Source organism: Notechis scutatus, chromosome 8 (assembly GCF_049901735.1).
Source record: "Notechis scutatus isolate UNSWTSFEM ecotype Mainland chromosome 8, rNotScu1.2, whole genome shotgun sequence".
Taxonomy (NCBI): Eukaryota; Metazoa; Chordata; class Lepidosauria; order Squamata; family Elapidae; genus Notechis; species Notechis scutatus.
The window spans coordinates 14,109,730-14,130,560 of NC_142016.1; the positions used below are offsets into that span (position 1 = coordinate 14,109,730).

The window sequence follows — 20,831 nt, forward strand, 5'->3', positions numbered from 1 at the left end:
ACTGCTTCATGGTGTAGTGTGCTCCGAACTGCAAGCAACCATGCTCCATAATTAGTTCTACCCTGTAGAACAGGGAAGTCACCTGGTGTATCGGGACTTTTTTCCCCTTCCCATGGGCATGGGTGTGGCCAGCGCATGACACATACGGCCTGCGGGCTGGGAGTTTGACAACCCTGCTGTAAAAGATGATCAGGCTGAGCCTGAAGGAGGGGTCAAACATCTCCTCCAGCAATACTGAATTGCTAACTAGGGCATACAAAACTTTTGCTAGACCAATACTTGAATACAGCTCAGCTGTCTGGAATCCGCACTGTATATCGGACATTAATACAATTGAACAAGTCCAGAAGTATTTCACGAGAAGAGTACTACACTCCTCTGACTGCAACAGAATACCCTACACTACCAGGCTTGAGATTTTGGGCTTGGACAACCTAGAACTACGCCGCCCACGGTTGGACTTAAGCGTAGTATACAAAATTATCTGCTACAATGCCCTACCAGTCAATGACTACTTCAGCTTCAACCGCAACAATACAACAGTACACAACAGATACAAACTCAATGTTAACCGCTCCAAACTTGATTGCAGAAAGTACGACTTCAGCAACAGAGTGGTCAGTGCCTGGAATGCACTACCTGACTCTGTTGTTACATCCTCTAACCCCCACTCCTTTCACCTCAAACTATCCAATACTGACCTCACCCCATTCCTAAGAGATCTATAAGGGGCGTGCATAAGTGAACCATAGTGCCTACCATCCCTGTCCTATTGTCCCCATTTATTCGTACCTATTTCCTGTATTCCTACTCATGTTTATTCTTATATCTATTATCTTGTAAGCAATTGACAAATCAAATAAATAAATAAAATGAAAATAAATAAATGTCATTGGTTTGGAATTCCTTCACTCCCACAAGAGACCCAAGTCCAGCCCATCTTGAATTCCATTGACTCTTATCTACCGCCAATTTGAAATCCAGTTTCTGGTTGAGAGATGGCCTAGAATAAGCCTGTATTCATTTAAACACCTTGATTCCTGATTTCTTGCATCTGACAAACCCTAGAATATTGCTAGGGGTAGGCTAGAAGCAGCCTTTTTGGTGATTTAATTCCTCTTTCTGCAGGTCCTCCATTACTGGCGATGCTCCTAGTTGGAGGTTCACTCTTGATTGCCGCAACCGTCTTGCTGCTGGTCTTTCTCTGTTATAAGAAGAGGTGAGTTTGGCCTCCCTGGATCTTTTCTGAACTCATCCCCAACAGAGATCCCACTGCTGTGGTCATGGGTCTCAAAACATGAGACCCATGGCTGCAGACCCATGACTTTACATGCACATCATGTGAAGCTCAAAACCAGCAAGTCCCGTTCATTTATTTATATCCCACCTTTTATTATTTTTGCAAATAACTCCAGCCAGCATAGCTGGCCGGGGAATTCTGCGAGTTGAAGTCCACATATCTTAAAATTGCCAAGGTTGAGAAACACTGGCAGAGAGGTGCTCTAATCCATATGTTTTTTTCAATCCAACTGTTATTCATCCCTTCTTCTCTTTAGCAGGAAAGCACCAGCCCAGAATGATGGCAGCTTTATAAAAGGTAAAGTACTGAAAGATGCAGAGCATTAAAATACAATTGTAGGTGGTTTGTCCTGTTGGGGGTTACTAATAAAGAATATTTGTAATTTTGCAGTAATTTGTGGCATTGATTTTTCTGTATTCATTTATATACATACATCATACATACATACATACATACATACATATATGTTTTCTTAAGTTTTCGCGGGTACTTACATGTATGGCATTCGGCTTTGTTCAGAATCTCATCTGCCATGACTGCTACAACTTTAAAAGAACAACTACAATGACGTGGGAAAATACCCGAACAAAGCCGAATGCTATATATATATATATATATATATATATATATATATATATATATATATATATATATATATATATATATATATACACACACACACACACATATCATTTACACTTAAATTTTGCATTGTATTTTATTCCTGTTATCTAACCAAACATACCATTTTTCCCAGACCTTATACTATTCTTTTTCTTCCTTCTCCTCCAATTCTATTGTAAGTTTATTCATTTCTGCACAATCCATTTTTTTTTAAATAATCGTATCATCAGTGGGACTACTCTCTAATTTCCAATTTGGGGCATACGTTATTCTAGCTGTTGTCAATATGTGTATTATTATATATTCAATGTCTTTCTTGTAATCACCTCTAATTATCCCTAATAAGGACATTTCAGGCTTAAGTTCTATTTTTAAACCAATTATTTCTTGCAGCCAGATCCTTATTTTATGCCAAAATTTCTTTGCTTTTAGAACCCGACCACCACATACTGCAAAAATTGTAAATACGATTTGTTTTTAAAGTGTAAAATTTAATAAATTTTTTTTTAAAGGAGAATATTTGTAGCTCAGGGTTAAAATGAAGGGTCCATGATGCTCTCTGAGCTTCCTTGTTTTCTTGCAGATGTTTCATGACCCTAATTAGGTAACATCATCAGTGACAGTAAGGAGTTCTGTTTGTTGTCCGTTTATATTCTGGTGCCTTTGCCTTGCCTTGTCTGTGTGGGTGGGGTTGGTCTTAGACATTCTTTGCTTGGGCCGTTTACTGATGGCTCTTTGGCAGTTTGACTGGGGCATTGCTTGCTTGATTGTTGGTCTGAAGTTAACCTTGTTTGAAAGGGTCAATGAGCAGATCCTACCTACAAAACCAAACTGAAGCAGAGCCCCTGATTTGCTTATCTAAGACTTTTTTGCACATGGGTTGGGTCTTTTGCAGTGGTGTGCTGCTTCCGGTTCGGACCAGTTCTAGCAAACCAGTAGCTCTGAGGAGCAGTTGGCCCCACCCACCTGCCCCTACCCTTTCCTGTCCCATATTTCCATTTTTTAGTTCAGCTGATTTGTGCGGCACAAGCAGACTGCCGTGCCTCAGCTGTTTTACTCACCAGCGCTGACACGGAAGGAAAGTTTTTAAGCTTAAAATGGGTGGGTTTTTTAACGCTGTGTGCGTGCGCAAACCGCACAATAGGCACAGGCTTACCAAACCTGTTGTTAAACCAGTTGCATCCCACCACTGGTCTTTTGCCTTTTCTGAACACAGATGGTCAAAACTGCCCTTTGCATTTCAGCACAGGAAGTCATGGCTTTTTATGAATGTCTCAGGATTTATTGGATGGAATGATCATTGTGTGTTTAAGCTTCTTTATTGACTTACAGAGAAGCAGGCTTTGTTTTCTTCTTGCATCCACATGCAACTTTGGGACGGCCTGCAAAAGTGCAGCACATCATGTCCTCAATAAAAGAAGGACAACTTCCTTCTAGCCGGTGCCAACTTTCCCATTTATTTTTCTTTCTTTTTGCAGCCTCTTGGTTTTATTTCGCTTTTTTGCAACAGCTGCATTTGAGTCACTTGCAGCGTGCAAGTGGATAAACTCTCAAGAATATTTTTCTCTTAAAGCCTTTAATTTGCCCTACGGGGGACTGATACTCAAAAGCACTAAAAGGTGGAATTATAAATCAGGGGGACAAGGAGGGAGTTTGCAACATTTGTTTTGCTGTGTCACTTCTATCCAGTTTGGATGTAATTAATTGTAATTCAAAGCTTTTCAAACTTTTTCTGGCTGCATAGTTAAATTGTTTCTAAACCCAGGTTTGTCCATCCTTGGTTTGCTTGGGCTGCATTGAGTGAAGAGGAACTCTGGAGTTATCTAAATAAATAAATAAATCTTATTATCTAAATAAACAAATGAACTGCCTTGGGCTGCATATAAAATATATAATAGGGTTAATGTGTACAAATATCAAACTTCCTTTATTTTTTTAATATTTTTTTATTATCTATAAATCTATGGATTTATATTACTAGCTTTCTAGGGCTGCTTGCATCCTATGGCCCATGAGTTGGACATGCCTGTTTTAACCCTATTCGGGTTTTTAAAAAAATCTTCCCAAAACTCCAGTGAAAGAGGCAAAGTTCTAGGGTTAGAAAATTGGCCATGTTCTGGTAAACTCTGCTCTAATTGCATTTCCTTCTTTTGAAGTCAGTTTCTGACTCTCCCTCTTTTTTCCCTCCTTTACACTGAAATTTATTGATCTGCATAGCAGATATATTCATAGTGCCAGCTATGAGTTCTTATAGGGTACAGATATTCTTGATATATGACCATTTGTTTAGTGACCATTCAAAATTATGAATGGACTTACAACCGTAAATTGCGGCGGTTGCATACCCCACCCCCCTGTGGTCATATGATCAAAATTTGGGTGCTTGGTAGCTTGCCTATACTTATGACTACAGGGGCAGCTGCAACTCCCACCACCCAGGTATCTGGGCTGCGGTGGCGCAGTAGTTAGAGTGCAGTATTGCAGGCTACTTCTGCTGGCTGCCAGCTGCCTGCAATTTGGCAGATAGAATCTCACCAGGGTCAAGGTTGGCTCAGCCTTCCAGCCTTCCAAGTTGGGTAAAATGAGGACCCAAATTGCTGGGGGCAATAGGCCGACTCCATAAACCTCTTAGAGAGAACTGTAAAGCACTCTAAAATGGTATATAAGTCTAAGTGCTATTGCTAGCTCCCTCTCCCATATATGCCTTTTTGGGGCCCATCATCCAGCCTTGCTTGGGGGGCAAGCCAACTCAAATCTTTAGCCACCCGTTGCAAACAGTGGCAGGAGAAGCTAGGTCCTAAAAGACTTAAATCAGATTTAAGACAAGCTTACTTTTCTTTCCCTTCTTTGATATTTCTGGAAATACCAAGGCTTTGTCAGGCTGCCCCCACCTTCCTCTCTATGTGTAACATACACAACACTGCTTTGGGTACACAAAGATCCATATATGGCAGGTGAATTTATAAACGCCAGATGAGATTAATAGTGGTCGAAGACCAGTGTGAGGTTTACAGAAAAATTTCTCTGCCCAAACAGTCTGCTTTTTCTCCAAATGTAATTTAAAAAACAAAACACTTCAGTGGCAATATGCCCCTTGGCTTCTAGCTTCTGCTGGTTTCCCAAGGTGACCCTGCAATTCCATTTTAGGTTGCTTGATAGCAGAAGCCAGCCAGGTATGTTCCAGGGGGAACTTGCAATTATCTGCCTCTGAAATTGCCTCCTTTCCCGGGCCAGGAACGTCGGTAGATCTTCTTGGAGCTCAGTCACCAGGTAAGTTGCTTTCCCCTAAGAGATCATGTATCCTTTTCTCCTGCCCTTAGTATTAAAAAGTGTAGTAGAATCATAGTGAAATCCATACATCTTCCGGAGGATCTATACCAGGGGTGTCCAACTTGTGGACTACAGCGCCCAGTGTTGGAAGGAAAATCCATCTGGTTCAGGTCCAAGCTTGGAGAAAGATGCTGGAAACAACATGGAGGCTGACTGGAAAGAAAGTTTAATGATGAACAGGACCAACAGCAGTCCTGGGTCAGCTGAACAAATGGTTGAATGAGTGGATGGGTCTTTGTAGGTTTCTGGGACTTTGAAGTTTGAACTGTCCTGGGGTGGGGCAATGAAGGGGCTTCTGTTCTGAAAGGGTGTTGGGCAAGTCCTATTTTAGCTAATGGTTTTCGTCCTGTGCTGGATCTTGGGTGAAGGGCTGCTTTCTAAATGCTACCATTCTGCCTTTGTTAGCTGTCAAACTTTGCTGCAAGCAGTTTCAAAATATCCTGTCTTGAATGGGCCTCTGCTGGCAGTATTTGTTTTGCTTATGAATGGAGCCATCTAGATATTTGGCTTCCTCTTTCCATAAGCTCTTTATCTCCTTAAGTGCTGGCATCTGCTGTGGGCTATTAAGAAAGACTGGGGGGCTGCTTTCTGTCTTTAAGAGCATGTTTCTTCATTTCTCCTTTAGAGAAATATAATATTCTGCCTTTTTTAATATTTCCCAAATTATTTCATTCTTTGGAATACCAAAGAATTCCCACACCAGAATTTCCCAGCCAGCTCACTTATCAACTGCCTTCCCTAATAATGGAAATTTTGAGCTTTATTGTGGTCTTAAGCCAAGGAATATCGGTAGGGCAGAATAAGTGCTGCAATTTATTTCCTACCATGCTGGCTGGGTGTGTGTGTGTGTGTGTGTTAGGTCTAGGATTGGAGGGTTTGTTGGCTTGTGCCTTTGCCTGCAGTGGAAGATGTTGAAATAACATTCAACTTTCGATCCAGTCCGTTTTGATATGAGGATTGGGTGGGCTTCTTTGCTTTAAAAGCACAAGGGTCTCCAACCTTGGCAACTTTTAAGCATGGCAGACTTTTAATTCCCAGAATTCCGCAGCCATCTTTTGATGGCTGGGAAATTCTGGGAGTTGAAGTCCACCAGGCTTAAAAGTTGCCAAGGTTGGAGGACCCCTTTGCTTTAAAGCACAAGGGTCTCCAAAGTTGGGTGGTTTAAAAAAGCCATACTGGCTGGGGAATTCTGGGCAAAGTCCACAAGTCTTAAAGGTGCCAAGTTTGGAGACATCCTTCCCCCTTGCTTTAGGACCGAGTGCCCAAACCGGAACATTCATACATGTGGAGGTGTCGGAGCACTGGAAACCTGAAGACCAGCTGGCCAGTGTGTACATGCCTGTTTTTTGCCTGTTTTTGGCGCTGTATTCAGGCTATTTTTGGGCCGTTTTCAGACTGAAAAACAGCCAGAAAACGGTCAGGAAAATGGCCTGAAAATGTCCCGGAAAACATCCTGAAAAAGCATCCTGTTGTTTGACCATTTTTCGGGCCTTTTTCTAGCGCTCTGGCACCCGTGAAGACCAGTTGGCCGCCGCGCATGTGTGGACCATAAACCAGAAGAGCTGGCAATGGTGCGCATGCCCGAAAAGAGGGCTCTGTGTGCCACCTCTGGCATGCATGCCACAGGTTTGCCATCACAGCTTCAGCACATCTGGCAAGAGGCCTTTGTAGAGTCCGTATGTCAGTCAAGCCAGACCTGTCACTCAGGGAACATTCAAGGGGTTCCAGAATCAGGTCTCCCATTATCCTACAGGAATGTCTCTCCTCCTTCCTTCACCCTCTCCTTTGTCTCCTTCTCCTTCGCAGAATATGCTGAGCCAGACCTGGTCCAAGTCAACCCTGGCTGCCAGGTGGCCCCATCCACCTTCAAGCCAGCCCTGGACGAAGGTTACACGGTCCCCCTGGTGGTGAATCCTTATGACGTTCCAGGCAAGCAGCATGAGTATACCGAGCCTTTGGCCCTGGAACCGGAGTACGCCACCCCCTTCATGGAGCAGCCTGCAGAAGTGGGGATGGGCCCTTGCAGGACGAATCTGGGTGTCCAAAGGCTCCCTTTCTCCGAAAGTCGGGGGGGTTGCCTAGCTCCACCGGGCCCCCACAAACCTTCGCTGCAATATGATTTCCCAACTCAGTGTCCGGCAGAGAAGCTGGAGAGCCAAGCAGCTGAGACGGGCCAGCAGGAAAGATCTATCCAAACTGACCTTGGCTGCCTGCCTCCTCTTCCAAACGAATGGACTCCGCGCCCAGGAGATAAAGCCCGTACAGCCTCATTTCAGGGCCATTTCCAACAGAGAAATCCCCCCTATGAACACGTCTATCACAAGCCCTTGTGAGATCCTGCAGGAAGCAAACCTTCCCGTCAGGCTGCTGGGAAAAAATTCGGTCCCCTCTTGAAGGACCCAAAGCTCCACAGCTTCACGTTCAAATTGACATGATTTAGCAGAGTTCCTCCATGTTGTAGACCAACCAATTGATGCCCAGTTCTTTTCTTTTTTTTCCAGCAAGGATGCTCCAGCCTTCTTTCTATGGGGCGGTGTGGTGGCTCAGCGGTTGAGACACTGGGCTTGTGGGCTGGAAAGTTGGCAGCCCAGGTTCGAGACCCCGAGCGCCATGCGATGGAGTGAGTTCCCGTTCTTACTCTAGCTCCTGCCAACCTAGCAGTTCGAAAGCATACACATGCAAGTAGATAAACTTTGGTGGGAAGGTAACTGGGCTCCGTGACATCATGCTGGCCATGTGACTTGGGAAATGTCTTCCGACAATGCTGGCTCTGTGGCCTTGAAATGGAGATGAGCATCGATAGTTATTTGGCAATGACTAGCAGAATAAAATCTGCAGGGACTATGTTATCTTTACCTTCTTCTTCCTAGGAAATCTGCATTCAGCATCAAATGTCATCGTGTTTCCTTTGATATGCAAACATCCGTCCCTGAAGGGATTAAATCTTACTTTATGAAGCTGATGATAAAATTGTATTTTCCAGTTAGACTGGTTTGGAGAACACAAGACAACCAGACTAAGGCACACAAGTTTTCCTCCCCATATATCTTCCTGCTACCTCCAAGGATTTTCCATCTGAGGACACTGCCTCATTCTAACTATCAGGGTCAGCTGATACATCTACAAAGGACAATACTTCATTTGATCCATGCTTACTTTCCCTGCCCAAGCTGAGGAACTTTCTAACGAAGTCTCGGGTTGTCAAACTCATGAGAATGACAAATATTCCAACAATCCTTGCTTGCCTGCCCTGTAGTCCAAAAACAACAGTGGAGAATGGGGGTGTAGAATTGCATTATAATTTCTTTTGACTGCATTGCAGATCATATAATTGTCAAGAACACATGTACATGTTATGAGACTCCCAGGTGAAGGAAAAGAGCAAAACTTCATTCAGCAGAGCTCATTAAACTTACTTTCTATTCTTATTCACTTGAGAAATATTTTGTAAACCAAGTTTTAAAAATCTACTTTCGAAATGACTATCAGAGCATTAGTATTTCATATATTATTAACATGCTCTGATCAGTGATGGGATTCAAAATTTACTACCTGTTCTGTGGGCGTGGCTTGGTAGGCGTGGCAGGGAAAGGATATTGTAAAATCTCCATTCCCACTCTGCTCCTGGTGGAAGGTTACCACCAGTTCTCCAAAGTACTCAAAATTTCTGCTACCAGTTATCTATCATCTAGTTCAGGGGTGGGCAAACTACGCCCCGGGCCACATCCGGCCCGTTGGTCTGTCCAATGCGGCCCGCCCCTGAAAAAGAATCGCTGCCATTGGTCTGTCCAATCCGGCCCGCCCCTGAAAAAAATCGCTGGGCGTGGCGTATTGCCCTGTGCCGCGTGGCCCCCAAAGCTGCAAAACAGTGCGGAGCGATCTAGGGGTAGGAAAGAAAGAAGAAATTTGCAAAGGCCTCGGCTGGGAGTTGAAATCACCTTCGAGTGCGACCTCTCCGAAGGTGAGTCCCCGCCGATCCCCCTTTTTTTCCGGGGCTTCAGGCTTAAACTTTGCAAAGGCAAAGTTTGCAGGCTGGAGCATCTTCCCGCCGAGGAGCAGGAAGGGTTCCGCCCGGCGGGCGGCGGGCTGCTTAAATTTTGCTCAGGTGGCACTTTAAAAGCCTGCTCCCAGCACCCGAGCAACTTCCCAGCAACTTTCGGCTTCCTTTTAACTGCGTGGGCGCTCGCGCCTGGCCCGACACAGCGCGGCAGAGGGGAAGCCCGGTGGCCGGGCAGGCTGCTTGGATGAGGCAACCCGGTGGTGCTCTGGCAGCAGCAACAGGCAGTTTCGCCCGGGCTCCGCTCAGGTGTCCGGCTGGGACTGTCAGGAGTTGCTACCGCGGCGCAGCTCCGGGCGGCTCCAGTCCGCGTTGCCTTGGGAAGGAAAAGGCAAAACCAGGAGCCACTGAGCCTGAGCCTCCGGTGCCGCTGCTCCGTTGCAAAGCACCGCCGCGGCTCTTCCTTTTGCCCTTCCCTTCCCGAGGCAACGCGGGACTGGAGCCGCGCCGGCGGTAGCAACTCCTGACTCAGGGGGCCTCCGAGGGGAGGAAGGAGGAGAAGAGGGGGTGAAGGGTGGGGGGGCGATTCCCAAAAAATCTTGTGCTGACCCGGCCCGTCTGTCAAATTTTAAAAGTCAATGCGGCCCCCGAGCCAAAAAGTTTGCCCACCCCTGATCTAGTTCCATTAGAACTAGAACCTCTTCTTACACTGTGAGGATCATTGTGGTGATGCTGTACTTCAGAAGGCAGCTCTTCCTTGAGTTCAGGAATGGGCAAATTCATCCTAACACTGATTCAAGAGCTAGCTACAAAAGACAGGGCTTGTACCATTAAAAAAAAACATCCCACTTTCAAATCAAGCTCACCTCCTGATGACAGCATGGATCATCCCATGGCCAACATAAGAAGTTATTTGCTCCCTTACGAATTCCTCCACCACCACCACCAATTTCTCAGACTGGTCTACAGCCCACCCTTGGGGTCTCCAAGACAAGTACTAACCAAACCCAGCCATAGTTAGCTCAAGGCCAATGAACACTGTTGCCTAACTTAATGTTCACACAGATGCAGTCATGACCTGTTGACTTTGTCAGAAGCCAGCTGGGAAGATTGGAAATGGCGATCACGGGACCCGAGGGCACTGCATGTCCTAATGACATGACAGATACTGAGCACTAGTGAGGACTAGTTGTCATTTTTGAACACATTGAGAAGAATTAACTAGTGGGAACAGCTTGCCTTCAGAAGTTGTGGGAGCTTTATCACTGGAGATTTTTAAGAAAAGACTGGACAGTCACTTGTCTGAAACAGTACAGGGTCTCCTGCTTGAGCAGAGGGTCAGACTAGAAGACCTTCAGAAGTTGCGGGAGCTTAATCAACGGAAGCTTTCAAGAGACTGGACTGCCATCTGTGAGAAATTATAGACCAGGGGTCTCTTCAAACATGGCAGCTTTAAGACTTGTGGACTTCAACTCCCAGAATTCCTCCTCCAGTCATATTAGCTCAGGAATTCTGGGAGTTGAAGTCCACAAGTCTTGAACTTGCCAAGTTTGAAGACCCTTGGTATAGGGTCTCTTGCTTGGGGGGGAGGGTTGGACTAGATGACTTACAAGGTCCCTTCCAGCTCTATGCTGATTAACTTTTCACAGTGATGACCAGGGGTCACCTTACAGTCTGACAAGCAGGAGGACCAATTATAAGTCACCTCTTTCAGTGCCAATCCTGGGCGAGATTCTATCAGTTTCTCTTAGACCTGAGGTAACAGCATACAGGCCACGAAAGTGATCACTGTTCTTCAGACCCGTCCCACTCTTTGCGACCCCGTGACCTACACTGCACAACAACAGCTTCCACTCCCAGCCATTCACTTTTCTCTTCAACCTTTCAGTTGCTTTTCCCATAGTTTCTCCTGTAGCGAACAATCTAAACCTAAGGACTAATCCAAATCTATCATCCAACAAGCTTAAAGCGGGGAGCCAGAACAAGCGATTACCAGCTACCCCCATTCGCAAAAATTATGCTTCCGAAATCTCTTGATAGCGATTCCGCACGGAAAGAAGCGAGCCGCAGCCACCCCTCTCCATGTGCTAATCACAGCAGAAGCCCTTTTTTAAACGTACACTCCGCCAGCGCCGCTCCCATTGATCCGTGACACCTCTTTAGGTCAGAGCGAGGAGTCCGCCCAACTACAGCCATCCTGGTCAACTCCGCGGAGACTTAACTTCATAACTGCCGTCACGACAGTTCCGAATCCGGTCCGATTTTCAAACAGGGAGAACATTTCTCCTTTTTCTACCCGATATGCAAATTAACGCGCGGAATTCTGGGTAGAAAGCCTGAAAGCTTAGTTTTCGATAGACCTGTCAAAGGCAGAGTTAGCGCAAGAAGCAGAAGGGATTAATTTAGCTTCGTTAATTAACTTCAGCTGATAGGGCTGGAAAAAAATAAAACACCTTTGCTGGAATAAATCAATTCCACCGTAGTACAAAGGCAATTCCTTTCCAAGTAAATCTCGTTCGTTTATATTTGTTTCCTGATTTTTTTTTCCATTTGAAAGTTGACCTTAACTTTAATGCACAGATTTTCTGAAGTAAACCTCGAGCCAGGCCGAATGCAGACCCTGGCTTCATTCGCATTATACGCTGACCCTGACCCACGGTTGAATGAGCTCCGCTTCTTAGATTTGTATGGCTGGCTGCACCATAAATCAGTGGTATGCCTGGGCTCCACAACCCAAAAGGGCTGGCCTAGTTTGCAATTCAGTGGGTTGTGCAAACACAGTTCTAGCTCAATTGACATTAGAACCGCAATCTCCTTTCTCCAAATCAAGCATTTATTTCCCTTTCCAAGATATTAGCGCAAAATCCATTGGCTTTCCCTTATTCTTCTTTTCACTTTGTTCACATGAAATGCTTATAGCCTGCAAACTGATTATCTGTAGAGATTCTCAGTCATCTAGGTCATGGTTGTCCCAAAAGTGCTTTTTTTTCAGGAAGCAACTGGACTTTCTTGTTTTTTTGTTTTGAAGATGTTTTGCTTCTCATCCAAGAAGACATTGCCTATCCAGGCCAACTGTAAATTTAAGGCAGGGGTTGCTGGCTGAGGAATTCTGGGAGTTGAAGCCCACAAGTCTTAAAGTTTGGAGACCTCTGATTTAAGGGGCTCCTTTGTACAACCTAAGATTAGTTATTTTGGGTGAACTTCTTTTGGTTAGCTATTCTTCAGCACTTCCTTGCTTCAACGACCCTCTAGAAGGATGCAAATGTCCAGCTGTCTGCAAGGAATATAAATCTTTCCATTCCCCACTATCCAGTCAGAGCTGAAGAAGCTTCTTGGTTGAGAAGTGAAATGGCTTCAAAAGAAAAATAAAGTCCAGTTGCGTCCTGAAAAAACACCTTTGGGACTGCGAACTGAATGAAATCAGTTTCCGAACTGGCACATTGTGCTGAAGAATAGCTAACCAAAAGAAGTAAGTTCACCAAAAATAACTAATCTTAGGTTGCACAAAGGAACCCCTTAAATCAGAGGTCTCCAAACTTGGCAACTTTAAGACTTGTGGGCTTCAACTCCCAGAATTCCTCAGCCAGCAACCCCTGCCTTAAATTTACAGTTCGCCTGGATAGGCAACGTCCTGCGAGCGGGCAGAACGAGAGCCCTATTATTCCTCGCGTTACGGAGGGGTCCGCTTTCTTCTGCCCAGAACAAGAGCGAAGACTACGGGGAAGAAAAAGAAAACCAACTTCGCCGCGGCTGCCTGAACTACAACTCCCAAACCAGCGCCCTCCGGAGTTGGCGCTTGCGCAGTCAAGCCAGGGCCGCCCAACGGACGACAAGCAGAAAAGGACGCCCCGATTGGTTGGTTGAGCAGGCCGGTTTGGCGCGCGGGCTGGCAAAAGGGTGTTTCCCGGCACTTCCGTGGCTTCGCGGTCGTGACCCCGGAAGTGTTGTGTCGGCGGAGAACCCGCTGAAGGCGAAGGCGGCTGGCGGCGGCTCGTCCGAGGGAGCGCGGACGGTATGAGAACCTAGGCGGCTGAGGCGCCGGTAAGTAAGGGAGGTAGGGAGTGGGGCGGTGACAGAGACATAGGGGTGGCCGGGGTGAAACCCCGCTTAAACAGACAAGGCGACGGAGAAAAGGAGTCTAGGAGAGATGCCTATTTGCTGTTTAGCGTTGGGCGCCATATCTAAGTGTAGTCCCAGGACTCTTTTCCCTACACAACAGCCCTTGAGGGTGGGCTGGCCTGAGGACGGGCGGGCGGGGGGGGGGAGCTGTAACTTATTCCCACACACAGCCAGCCCAATACTGCCTCCACATCACTCGGGCTCTCTTAGATAGGCTTCCCGCCCTCCTCCCCTTGACAGCAAGAGTCCCACTTTGGTAGACGTGACTTTGGTTTTCAAACGCCCCTATATCACCTTTTATCCTTTTTTTTAAAATGTATTTTGAAGAAAAAAAACAATACAGTATTTTGTGTGTGTGTGTGTTATTGCTATTGGTACGTTATTTTGTGATAGTCCATGTATACACCTACTTAAACAACCCGTAAAACCCATGAATGGTAACCCCTTTAGAACCAAATCAAGGCTGTTTAGTCCTTTTGGGCTCTTAATTACTTGATGGAACATGGTATATCCTTTTGGGTTGCCTTTTGATAACTACTGCTTTGATTTCTGTAAGCTTGTGCTGTCAGTGACTTTGGTTGGCAAAATGTTTGGAGCAGTATCCTCCCAAATTATGAGACCATTTTAAAAGGAGACATAAAGGGGGAGGAAAATCCTGTGTTGTGGTGCTTGGTTGCATATCAGAGTCTCTCTTATTTTTCAGGCTGGAGGCAGGAACACAATGTTCTGAAAGAATTTTATAAGTATTCACGACCAGGGAAGAACTGTTATGTAGGTTAATTCTGACCATTTATTTGCAGGAGCATTTTTTTTTTTTTTTTTGAAAATGGCCTCTCCATTTAATGGCCCCACAGCAGTTTCTGATGTAATTAAAGATCTAGATACTCAGATAGCTGTAAGTAAATTGGCTTGAAGTGACCATAGCATGGCATGCTAGCATCATAATGAAAAGCTGCAGGTTTGTGACTTGTTAATTTTAATTGTGTGCAGAGATTAAAATCTGATGGTAAACAAGCTTTGCAAGAATGCATTGCTTTCCAGTTTATTAACAGAATATATATATAAAGATCTATATGCTATTTTTTAATTCAAGACATTGAATATGTGACTGAAATCTCTCTTCCGAGTCCTTGTACAGATTAGAATTTAGGTTTGCTTTATTCTATCAATCTAGGACCAGGATTGACATGATAGCAGTGTTCCAATATTTTAGGGGCTGCCACAAAGGAGTCGAGCTATTCTCCAAAGCACCTGAGGGCAGGACAAGAAGCAATGAGTAGAAACTAATCAAGGAGAGAAGCAACCTTAAAACTAAGGAGAAACTTCCTGACAGAATAATTAATCAGTGGAACAACTTGCCTCCAGAAGTTGTTCCAACACTGGAAGTTTTTAAGAAGAGATTGGATAACATTTGCCTAAGCAGACTAGAAGACCTCCAAGGTTCCTTCCAACTCTTGTTATTCTATTCTGTTCAATCTCTGCATTCTAGCATTTCATTATTGTTGGAGCCATTGAATATTTTATAATATTTTATAAGAACCAAGTTTTAACTTGGTTTTTAGGAGAACAGTTAATCCAGGATGATAAATTGGATTGTACCTTCTTACTGTGCAATGAACCTAAATTGTGAAGCTTTCAAATAGGTGAGATTAAAGAAACAATCTATGTGTATTTTTTTAAAATAAATCAGAGAAGATACAGCTTGTGAATGAGGCAAAATAATTAAACTTTGGGTAGAAAAGAGAATCTAAAGCTTATTCCTTGTGTGTCCAATCACACTTGGCCAATAAAGTATTCTATTATATTCTATTCTAGCTTTGAACTCATTGCCCTTCCTTTCTTTCATAGCCAGCTCCTTTTAATGGCAGTCATATTCTACCTTGACAAGAAATATTTGATTATATTGAAAGCAGTTCTAAATGAGAATCTCACCCACAAAACTTAATATCATTGTCTTTTTGTCAATGTGTTGAGCATAGTATATGCATGATAATAAGAATGGAATATTAACATTGTAATCTAAATATTTTGTGTATTCTGTCTGGACCTTGTTCTTAATCCCGAAGTAATAAAGATGATATTGAACTTGCTATTTTTGATTGTACATGTACAGCATGGTTTGGCCTTGATGTGGTGTTACAAGTTGCAATGTTAAAATAAACTAATATAGTCTGAGCTGAATTAATGTACTACATTCAATAATTTACGGCTCAGGAAAAAAACTAAGAAGTGGGCTATTTACAATACTGGGTATATTTTCACTGATAAGTTGCTTTTGTAATAACAGATTCTTGAACTCGGTTAACATGTCCAAGATACTGACATTTCAATTCTGCCATCTTGTTTTTAAGTTTGAGGTCTGTTTCTTCTTCTAGCTGATTGGTTTGGGCCCACATAATCCCAAGAAGAAGCAAGATCTGGATAAGCTCTATGACCTCAAGGCTAAAGCTCAGCAGATTATGAACCAGTTTGGTCCATCTACTTTGATCAATTTATCAAACTTTTCTTCAATCAAAGCAGAAGCAGGCAATACTCCTCCTCATAGTTCCATGGCAAACAATACCTCTGTGGCAAAGATGCCTGGGACCCCTAGCAGTGGTGGGCGCCTCAGTCCTGAAAGTAATCAGGTAATTGGCCATGATGTGAGATGTAGTCAGCACATCTGGAGGGCTCTGGGTAGAGGAGTTGCTTTAGAGCAGTGGTGGGGAATTATGGCCCCTTTATGACTGGTGGACTTCAACTCCCAGAATTCCTGAGCCAGCTTTAGGGGCACCATATACATTGCTGACTGGAAGTCCTCCTAAGCAAGATCTTTTGATTTTAACTGCAGAAATGACTATGGTTGAACTAACCCAATAAAATGTACCGATATTTTCTACAGATATTAACAAAGAAGAAACTACAGGATCTGGTTAGAGAAGTGGATCCAAATGAACAGCTGGATGAAGATGTGGAGGAGGTAGGCGGGCCTGAGCTGAAATGATTATCACAAACATCTAAACCTCTCCTTTGTTAAAATGTGCCATTTTATTCCTAATTTTTCTTTTGGGGGGAGGGGTTTCCCAAGAATGCTCTGTCAGTACCTTGAATTTGTCAGAAGAATAACCTTCTGAAGCAAAGTGTAGTAACCTCTGCCATTCTTGCTGATGCTGAATTCCATTTTGACAGATGTTGCTGCAAATAGCTGACGACTTCATTGAAAGCGTGGTGACCGCTGCCTGCCAGCTTGCACGGCATCGCAAGTCTAACACTTTGGAAGTAAAGGATGTCCAGCTGCATCTTGGTCAGTGCAACGATGTACATGTGTCTATTTCATGATAGCTGCCAGCTTAACCTATCAGTTGTTTTGGATTGTTTTGTCCATAACCCTCAGTGTTTCTTCTGGGCTACATTGCAGAGACAATCTGCAAACTTTCCCCTCAAGTTACGTTGATTTCTGTGCCATCAAGTTATTTTTGACACCTAGAAAGATTTTCTCCATCATCTACCCCTAAGCAGTTCTGTCAAATCTCCCAATGGTGCATTTATTGCCACCATAGCTGAGTTTGTCCATCTTGCTCCTAGTCACCCTCCTTGTTTTTTCCTTCTTTGCTCCTTCAATGAGCCACTATCTGAATCGTAGTAATAAATACTGTGTGGCGTTCTCAGGTCACAGCTGAGCCTTTCAGGAGTTTTCTCTATCTTGTACTCCCCACACGCACACGGGTGCGGCTTGCATGAGGCAAGTGCAGTGGACATGATGAAATGTTGTAGCCTATAACTTCTGGAGGACACTGGAATGGAGAAAGTTGCAAGCCGCAGCATGGTAGTTTCAATTCTGTGACTCCTGCATTGCTGTCATGTTTTAAAGCAGTCTTTCCCAACCTTAGCCATTTTAAAATGTGTGGACTCCTACTCCCAGAATACCCCAGCCAGTCCACACTTCTTAAAATTACTAAGGTTAGTAAGCACTGTTTTATAGGGTAATGTGGTGTGGTAACTTTTGCATAGCTGCACCTTCCCAACCAATGATTGCTACAGTCTCATTGGGGAAATGCATGGATATGCATGGAAAGGAATCACAGATCAATCTCCTGCAATGGTAGAAGCACCAAAAAAGTGGTTTCCAGATTCTTTCTGGTAACCATAAATGGCGTCATGCTTCACTTTTCCTGTCTTTGCCTGCAAGCTTATCTTTTGTCAGTCATCCGTCAGCCCAGAATGCAAGGCCCATATTGGAAAGATTTAAGATCTTGAGGTATTTTTATGAGGTGCCTCACAGGTTTGCCAGAAGAGATACAAAAAAGGGCTCAGATTGGGGGAGTCAGATTCCTGCAAGAGCATGTAATTCTCAATGATATAGTGCAGGGGTCCCTAACCTCTGGGCCGTGGTCCACTAATGGGCTGTGAACTATTTACAAACGGGCCACAGGAACAGCGGCCAAGTGTACACACACATCCCCACTTGAACGAGCAGCAGGTGAGCAGGCACATGCCTGCTCTGTGTGAGCAGAAGGTGTGTGTGTGCACGCTGCTCATGCAAATGGAGCTGCACACACACTGCTTGCACAGAACCATTCTCCTCTGCAAAGCCGGAAAGGTTGGGGAACTGTGATATAGTGGGTTATTCATTGCTTTCTAAATGGCTGAGTCTGTTTCTCTTGCCTGTTTTGTATCCCTTGTTCAAATCGTCATCTGCGTATGATTTCATTTCCTCACCACGACCCACTCTGATGCTGTTGCTGTCCCTAGAACGCCAGTGGAATATGTGGATCCCAGGTTTTGGCTCTGAAGAAATCAGGCCATATAAAAAAGCCTGCACTACAGAAGCTCACAAACAGGTAAGGATCTCTTCCCCTGCACCCCCCCATAATTCACACCTAAGTGATATGATGTGATGCAGATATTTTCTGCTCCGTCAAACCAATGATAAATAGCAAGAAAAGGGAATATCTCAAATGAAAAACAGAGCTTGCTAAACAAGTTGAAGTTTCATGCCCAGTTTCCAATGTTCAAATTCCACCTTGGCTTTTGTAAAAATCATGACGCCTGCCTCAGTCTCTTTTCTTAATTGTTTGTATGATTTAAGTATTAAAAAAATAGGATCTCCTGAGCCTCACCTCACTCTCTTTCCCCCCCCCCCTCAGTTAATAAATCATTTAGGTTCTATTTATTAAAAAAAATATAATTTGTGGGGAATGTTGTTCTGAACCAGGGCTGCCTACCCTGAAATTACCATTTGGCCTGTAAGGAAATGAACAGAATTGGCTAGGCATCTTTCCTTCAAGCTCAAAGGGCAACGTTGGAGATAGGATATGACTTGGGAGTGATTTAAACGGGGAAAAAGAGAAGAGATGGACCTCTTTAATTGGAGCCTCAAGCCAGCTTTGGGAACTCAGCAGCTGCTGGTACTCTGGAGAGGTGGATGGTCGGGTGAACTGTAAAATTACCTGTTTGAGTTCCATGAATCCTGTTCTTAGTTTAACTTATGAAGTCTAAGGGAGGCCATCCACAGCTTCCGTTACATCGAGAGACCCATCTTCATGCTGTCTTTCCACCTTTTCTTTTTCAGAGAATGGCATTGATCCGCAAAACAACCAAGAAATAACTCTGGGAAAAGACAGAGAAATGAAAAGAAAAAGACTCTTGTATGAGGGAGAAAAAAAAAAAAGTCTGCCTCTGAAGCTGTGGAAAGTACCCTTGAGGTCATCTATGGGATAATTTTTAAATTTATTTTTTGCAATGCTTCACAGGGAAGCGTATATTTTCACAGTGCAGCAATAAAGGGTTATTAAGAGAAGATTTGCCAACCGTCAGTCGGTCTCCTCACATCTGTTCCCCCAAAGGAACCTATCTCGGAGCATAGACTTTTATTTTCCTCCTCCTAAGTGATATTACGGTATCCATGATTGCCCAAGGGATAAAACGTTTTGCTATTTTTGAGAACAGTATTAGAAGTGGCCATAGATTTTATTTTTTTTTCATCATCCCCCCTCCCTCTCAGCTACTTGTAATGTTGCTATTTACGGTATTTGGACTTCTTGCAGAGAAAATGAATGATGGGTCTCAAAAGCAGACCACAGTATTGACAGGAACTTCAGTTGAAAATCTATTCTTTTCTTTAATTTAATGCTCAGGATGGTGGGGAAAGTTGAATTCTTTTTCTACCCCAAGTCCTGTAAAAATGCAGTAGAAACAAGGCTTGAACTACAAAAAAAACCTTTTTTTTTTTAAAGCAGCCCGCAGGCATGGTTAAACTGCCTTACGGTTCCCAAGATATATATATATAGTCTCTGTCCAATGGCTGTGGCATGGGATCACTCACCCTTCTTTGCATCCAGAAGCTTTGGTACAATCTGTGGTTCTTTTTTCTTTTTTTGCCCCCCCGTAAGTTCAGTGAAATGCCCCTTTTGATTGGATGCTGGCCCTCTCCTCCCAGGAAGGTTCTGAATTCTAAAAGCACACTTGACACCTAGCATTTTACTGGCGTAGAAGTATTTGCTGTTTCAGATATCCGTGCATTGTGAAAAGCTACTTCACTGCTTCTGGAGGGGAAGGTGGTTTCGGAAGCAGAAGCTTGCAGAAAATGTGTATCCTCCCTCCCCACTTCACACTTGATAAGCTACATTGGAGCAGCCGAGAGGGGGGGGCGTGCTTGGCCCATACTCTGAACTGAGGAAACAGCCACTGGTTTGGGTCTCTCCACCATCCTCCATTGTCTTTTGTTTTCGCTATAAGTGCTGACTGCCTCAGCTTTGCATTGAGCCATCCAGCAGGGACTTTAAAAGAAGAATTTGTGTAAGTTTCCATTAGTTGAAAATGTAACAATAAATGAATACCCCATGTATCTGCTTTTCTAAGGTGTCTCATGAATTATGCCAAGATGACATCCAGGATGATTGAGTGCTTTGAATAAGAAAATGGCATCAACCAGCTAGGAAGACCACAGTGCTTCTCCTAGTAGGATGAACAGTGTGAAACATTCTTATATTCCTGTTCTTTTAGATCTTCCCTTTTCTCAGAGTCATACTTAGTGTAGAAGGGATATTAGCTCTCATTTTATCCTCAGAAGCTATAGAATTGAGAAAGAACAGCCTAGAAATAATTCAGAACTTCACAAGGGGATTGGAGCTGTATTTTCCCCAAGACCCAGTCTACTTCTTTAACCTATTATTTCTCAATCTTGGCAACTGAAAAGATGTATGGACTTCAACTCCCAGAATTCCCCAGCCATCACGCTAGGGAAGTTGCCACGGTTAAGAAACACTGCCTTAACCAGCATCGCATGGATTTCTGTCCTATCTCAATTATTAAAGCTGCCTATCTCACGTGGTCCCTTTCATCTCATTGCCTCTGAGACTATCCACTGACCTGCATCCAGCTTCTGGCCTTAAAGAGCTATTAACAGTGAAGACATTTCCATGTGATACAGGAGATATTTTCATGCAGGGCTGCTAATGTACATCTGCTTGTTTATGGGGT

General features: G+C 44.0%; 2 protein-coding genes and 1 non-coding gene across 5 annotated transcripts in view; 2 read left to right on the plus strand and 1 right to left on the minus strand.

The window, feature by feature from the left end:
* The window catches only part of LOC113417627 (discoidin, CUB and LCCL domain-containing protein 1-like), a 38,711-nt gene extending 30,029 nt beyond the window's left edge, over positions 1-8,682 (plus strand). For 2 of the 3 annotated variants that reach the window (XM_026676116.2, XM_087970728.1), the window contains 4 exons: positions 1,129-1,219; positions 1,557-1,597; positions 5,072-5,194; positions 7,061-8,682. In XM_026676116.2, the coding sequence (XP_026531901.2) occupies positions 1,129-1,219; positions 1,557-1,597; positions 5,072-5,194; positions 7,061-7,587 (782 nt within the window). In that variant the 3' untranslated portion in view covers positions 7,588-8,682. The remainder of the gene's footprint in view (positions 1-1,128; positions 1,220-1,556; positions 1,598-5,071; positions 5,195-7,060) is intronic. The other variant, XM_026676117.2, reaches the window with a different exon arrangement.
* A 2,538-nt stretch (positions 8,683-11,220) lies between these two features.
* LOC148129896 (U11 spliceosomal RNA) lies at positions 11,221-11,362 on the minus strand. The gene has a single exon (XR_015750565.1). It is a non-coding gene; the product is annotated as a U11 spliceosomal RNA (small nuclear RNA).
* Positions 11,363-13,171: 1,809 nt separating this feature from the next.
* Positions 13,172-20,196, plus strand: TAF12 (TATA-box binding protein associated factor 12). Its single transcript, XM_087970738.1, has 7 exons — positions 13,172-13,292; positions 14,171-14,265; positions 15,746-15,997; positions 16,252-16,329; positions 16,539-16,653; positions 18,102-18,190; positions 18,922-20,196. The coding sequence occupies exons 2-7, from the start codon at positions 14,197-14,199 to the stop codon at positions 18,955-18,957; spliced, it is 639 nt and encodes a 212-aa protein (XP_087826864.1). The 5' UTR covers positions 13,172-13,292; positions 14,171-14,196; the 3' UTR covers positions 18,958-20,196.
* Positions 20,197-20,831: the final 635 nt, after the last annotated feature.

Coding starts and splice junctions, on each gene's coding strand:
- TAF12 (XM_087970738.1), top strand. CDS start 14,197: ATGGCCTCTCCATTTAATGGCCCCACAGCAGTTTCTGATGTAATTAAA. Junction 15,998..16,251: donor TCAGTCCTGAAAGTAATCAG/GTAATTGGCCAT, acceptor TATTTTCTACAG/ATATTAACAAAGAAGAAACT. Junction 16,654..18,101: donor GGATGTCCAGCTGCATCTTG/GTCAGTGCAACG, acceptor TGCTGTCCCTAG/AACGCCAGTGGAATATGTGG.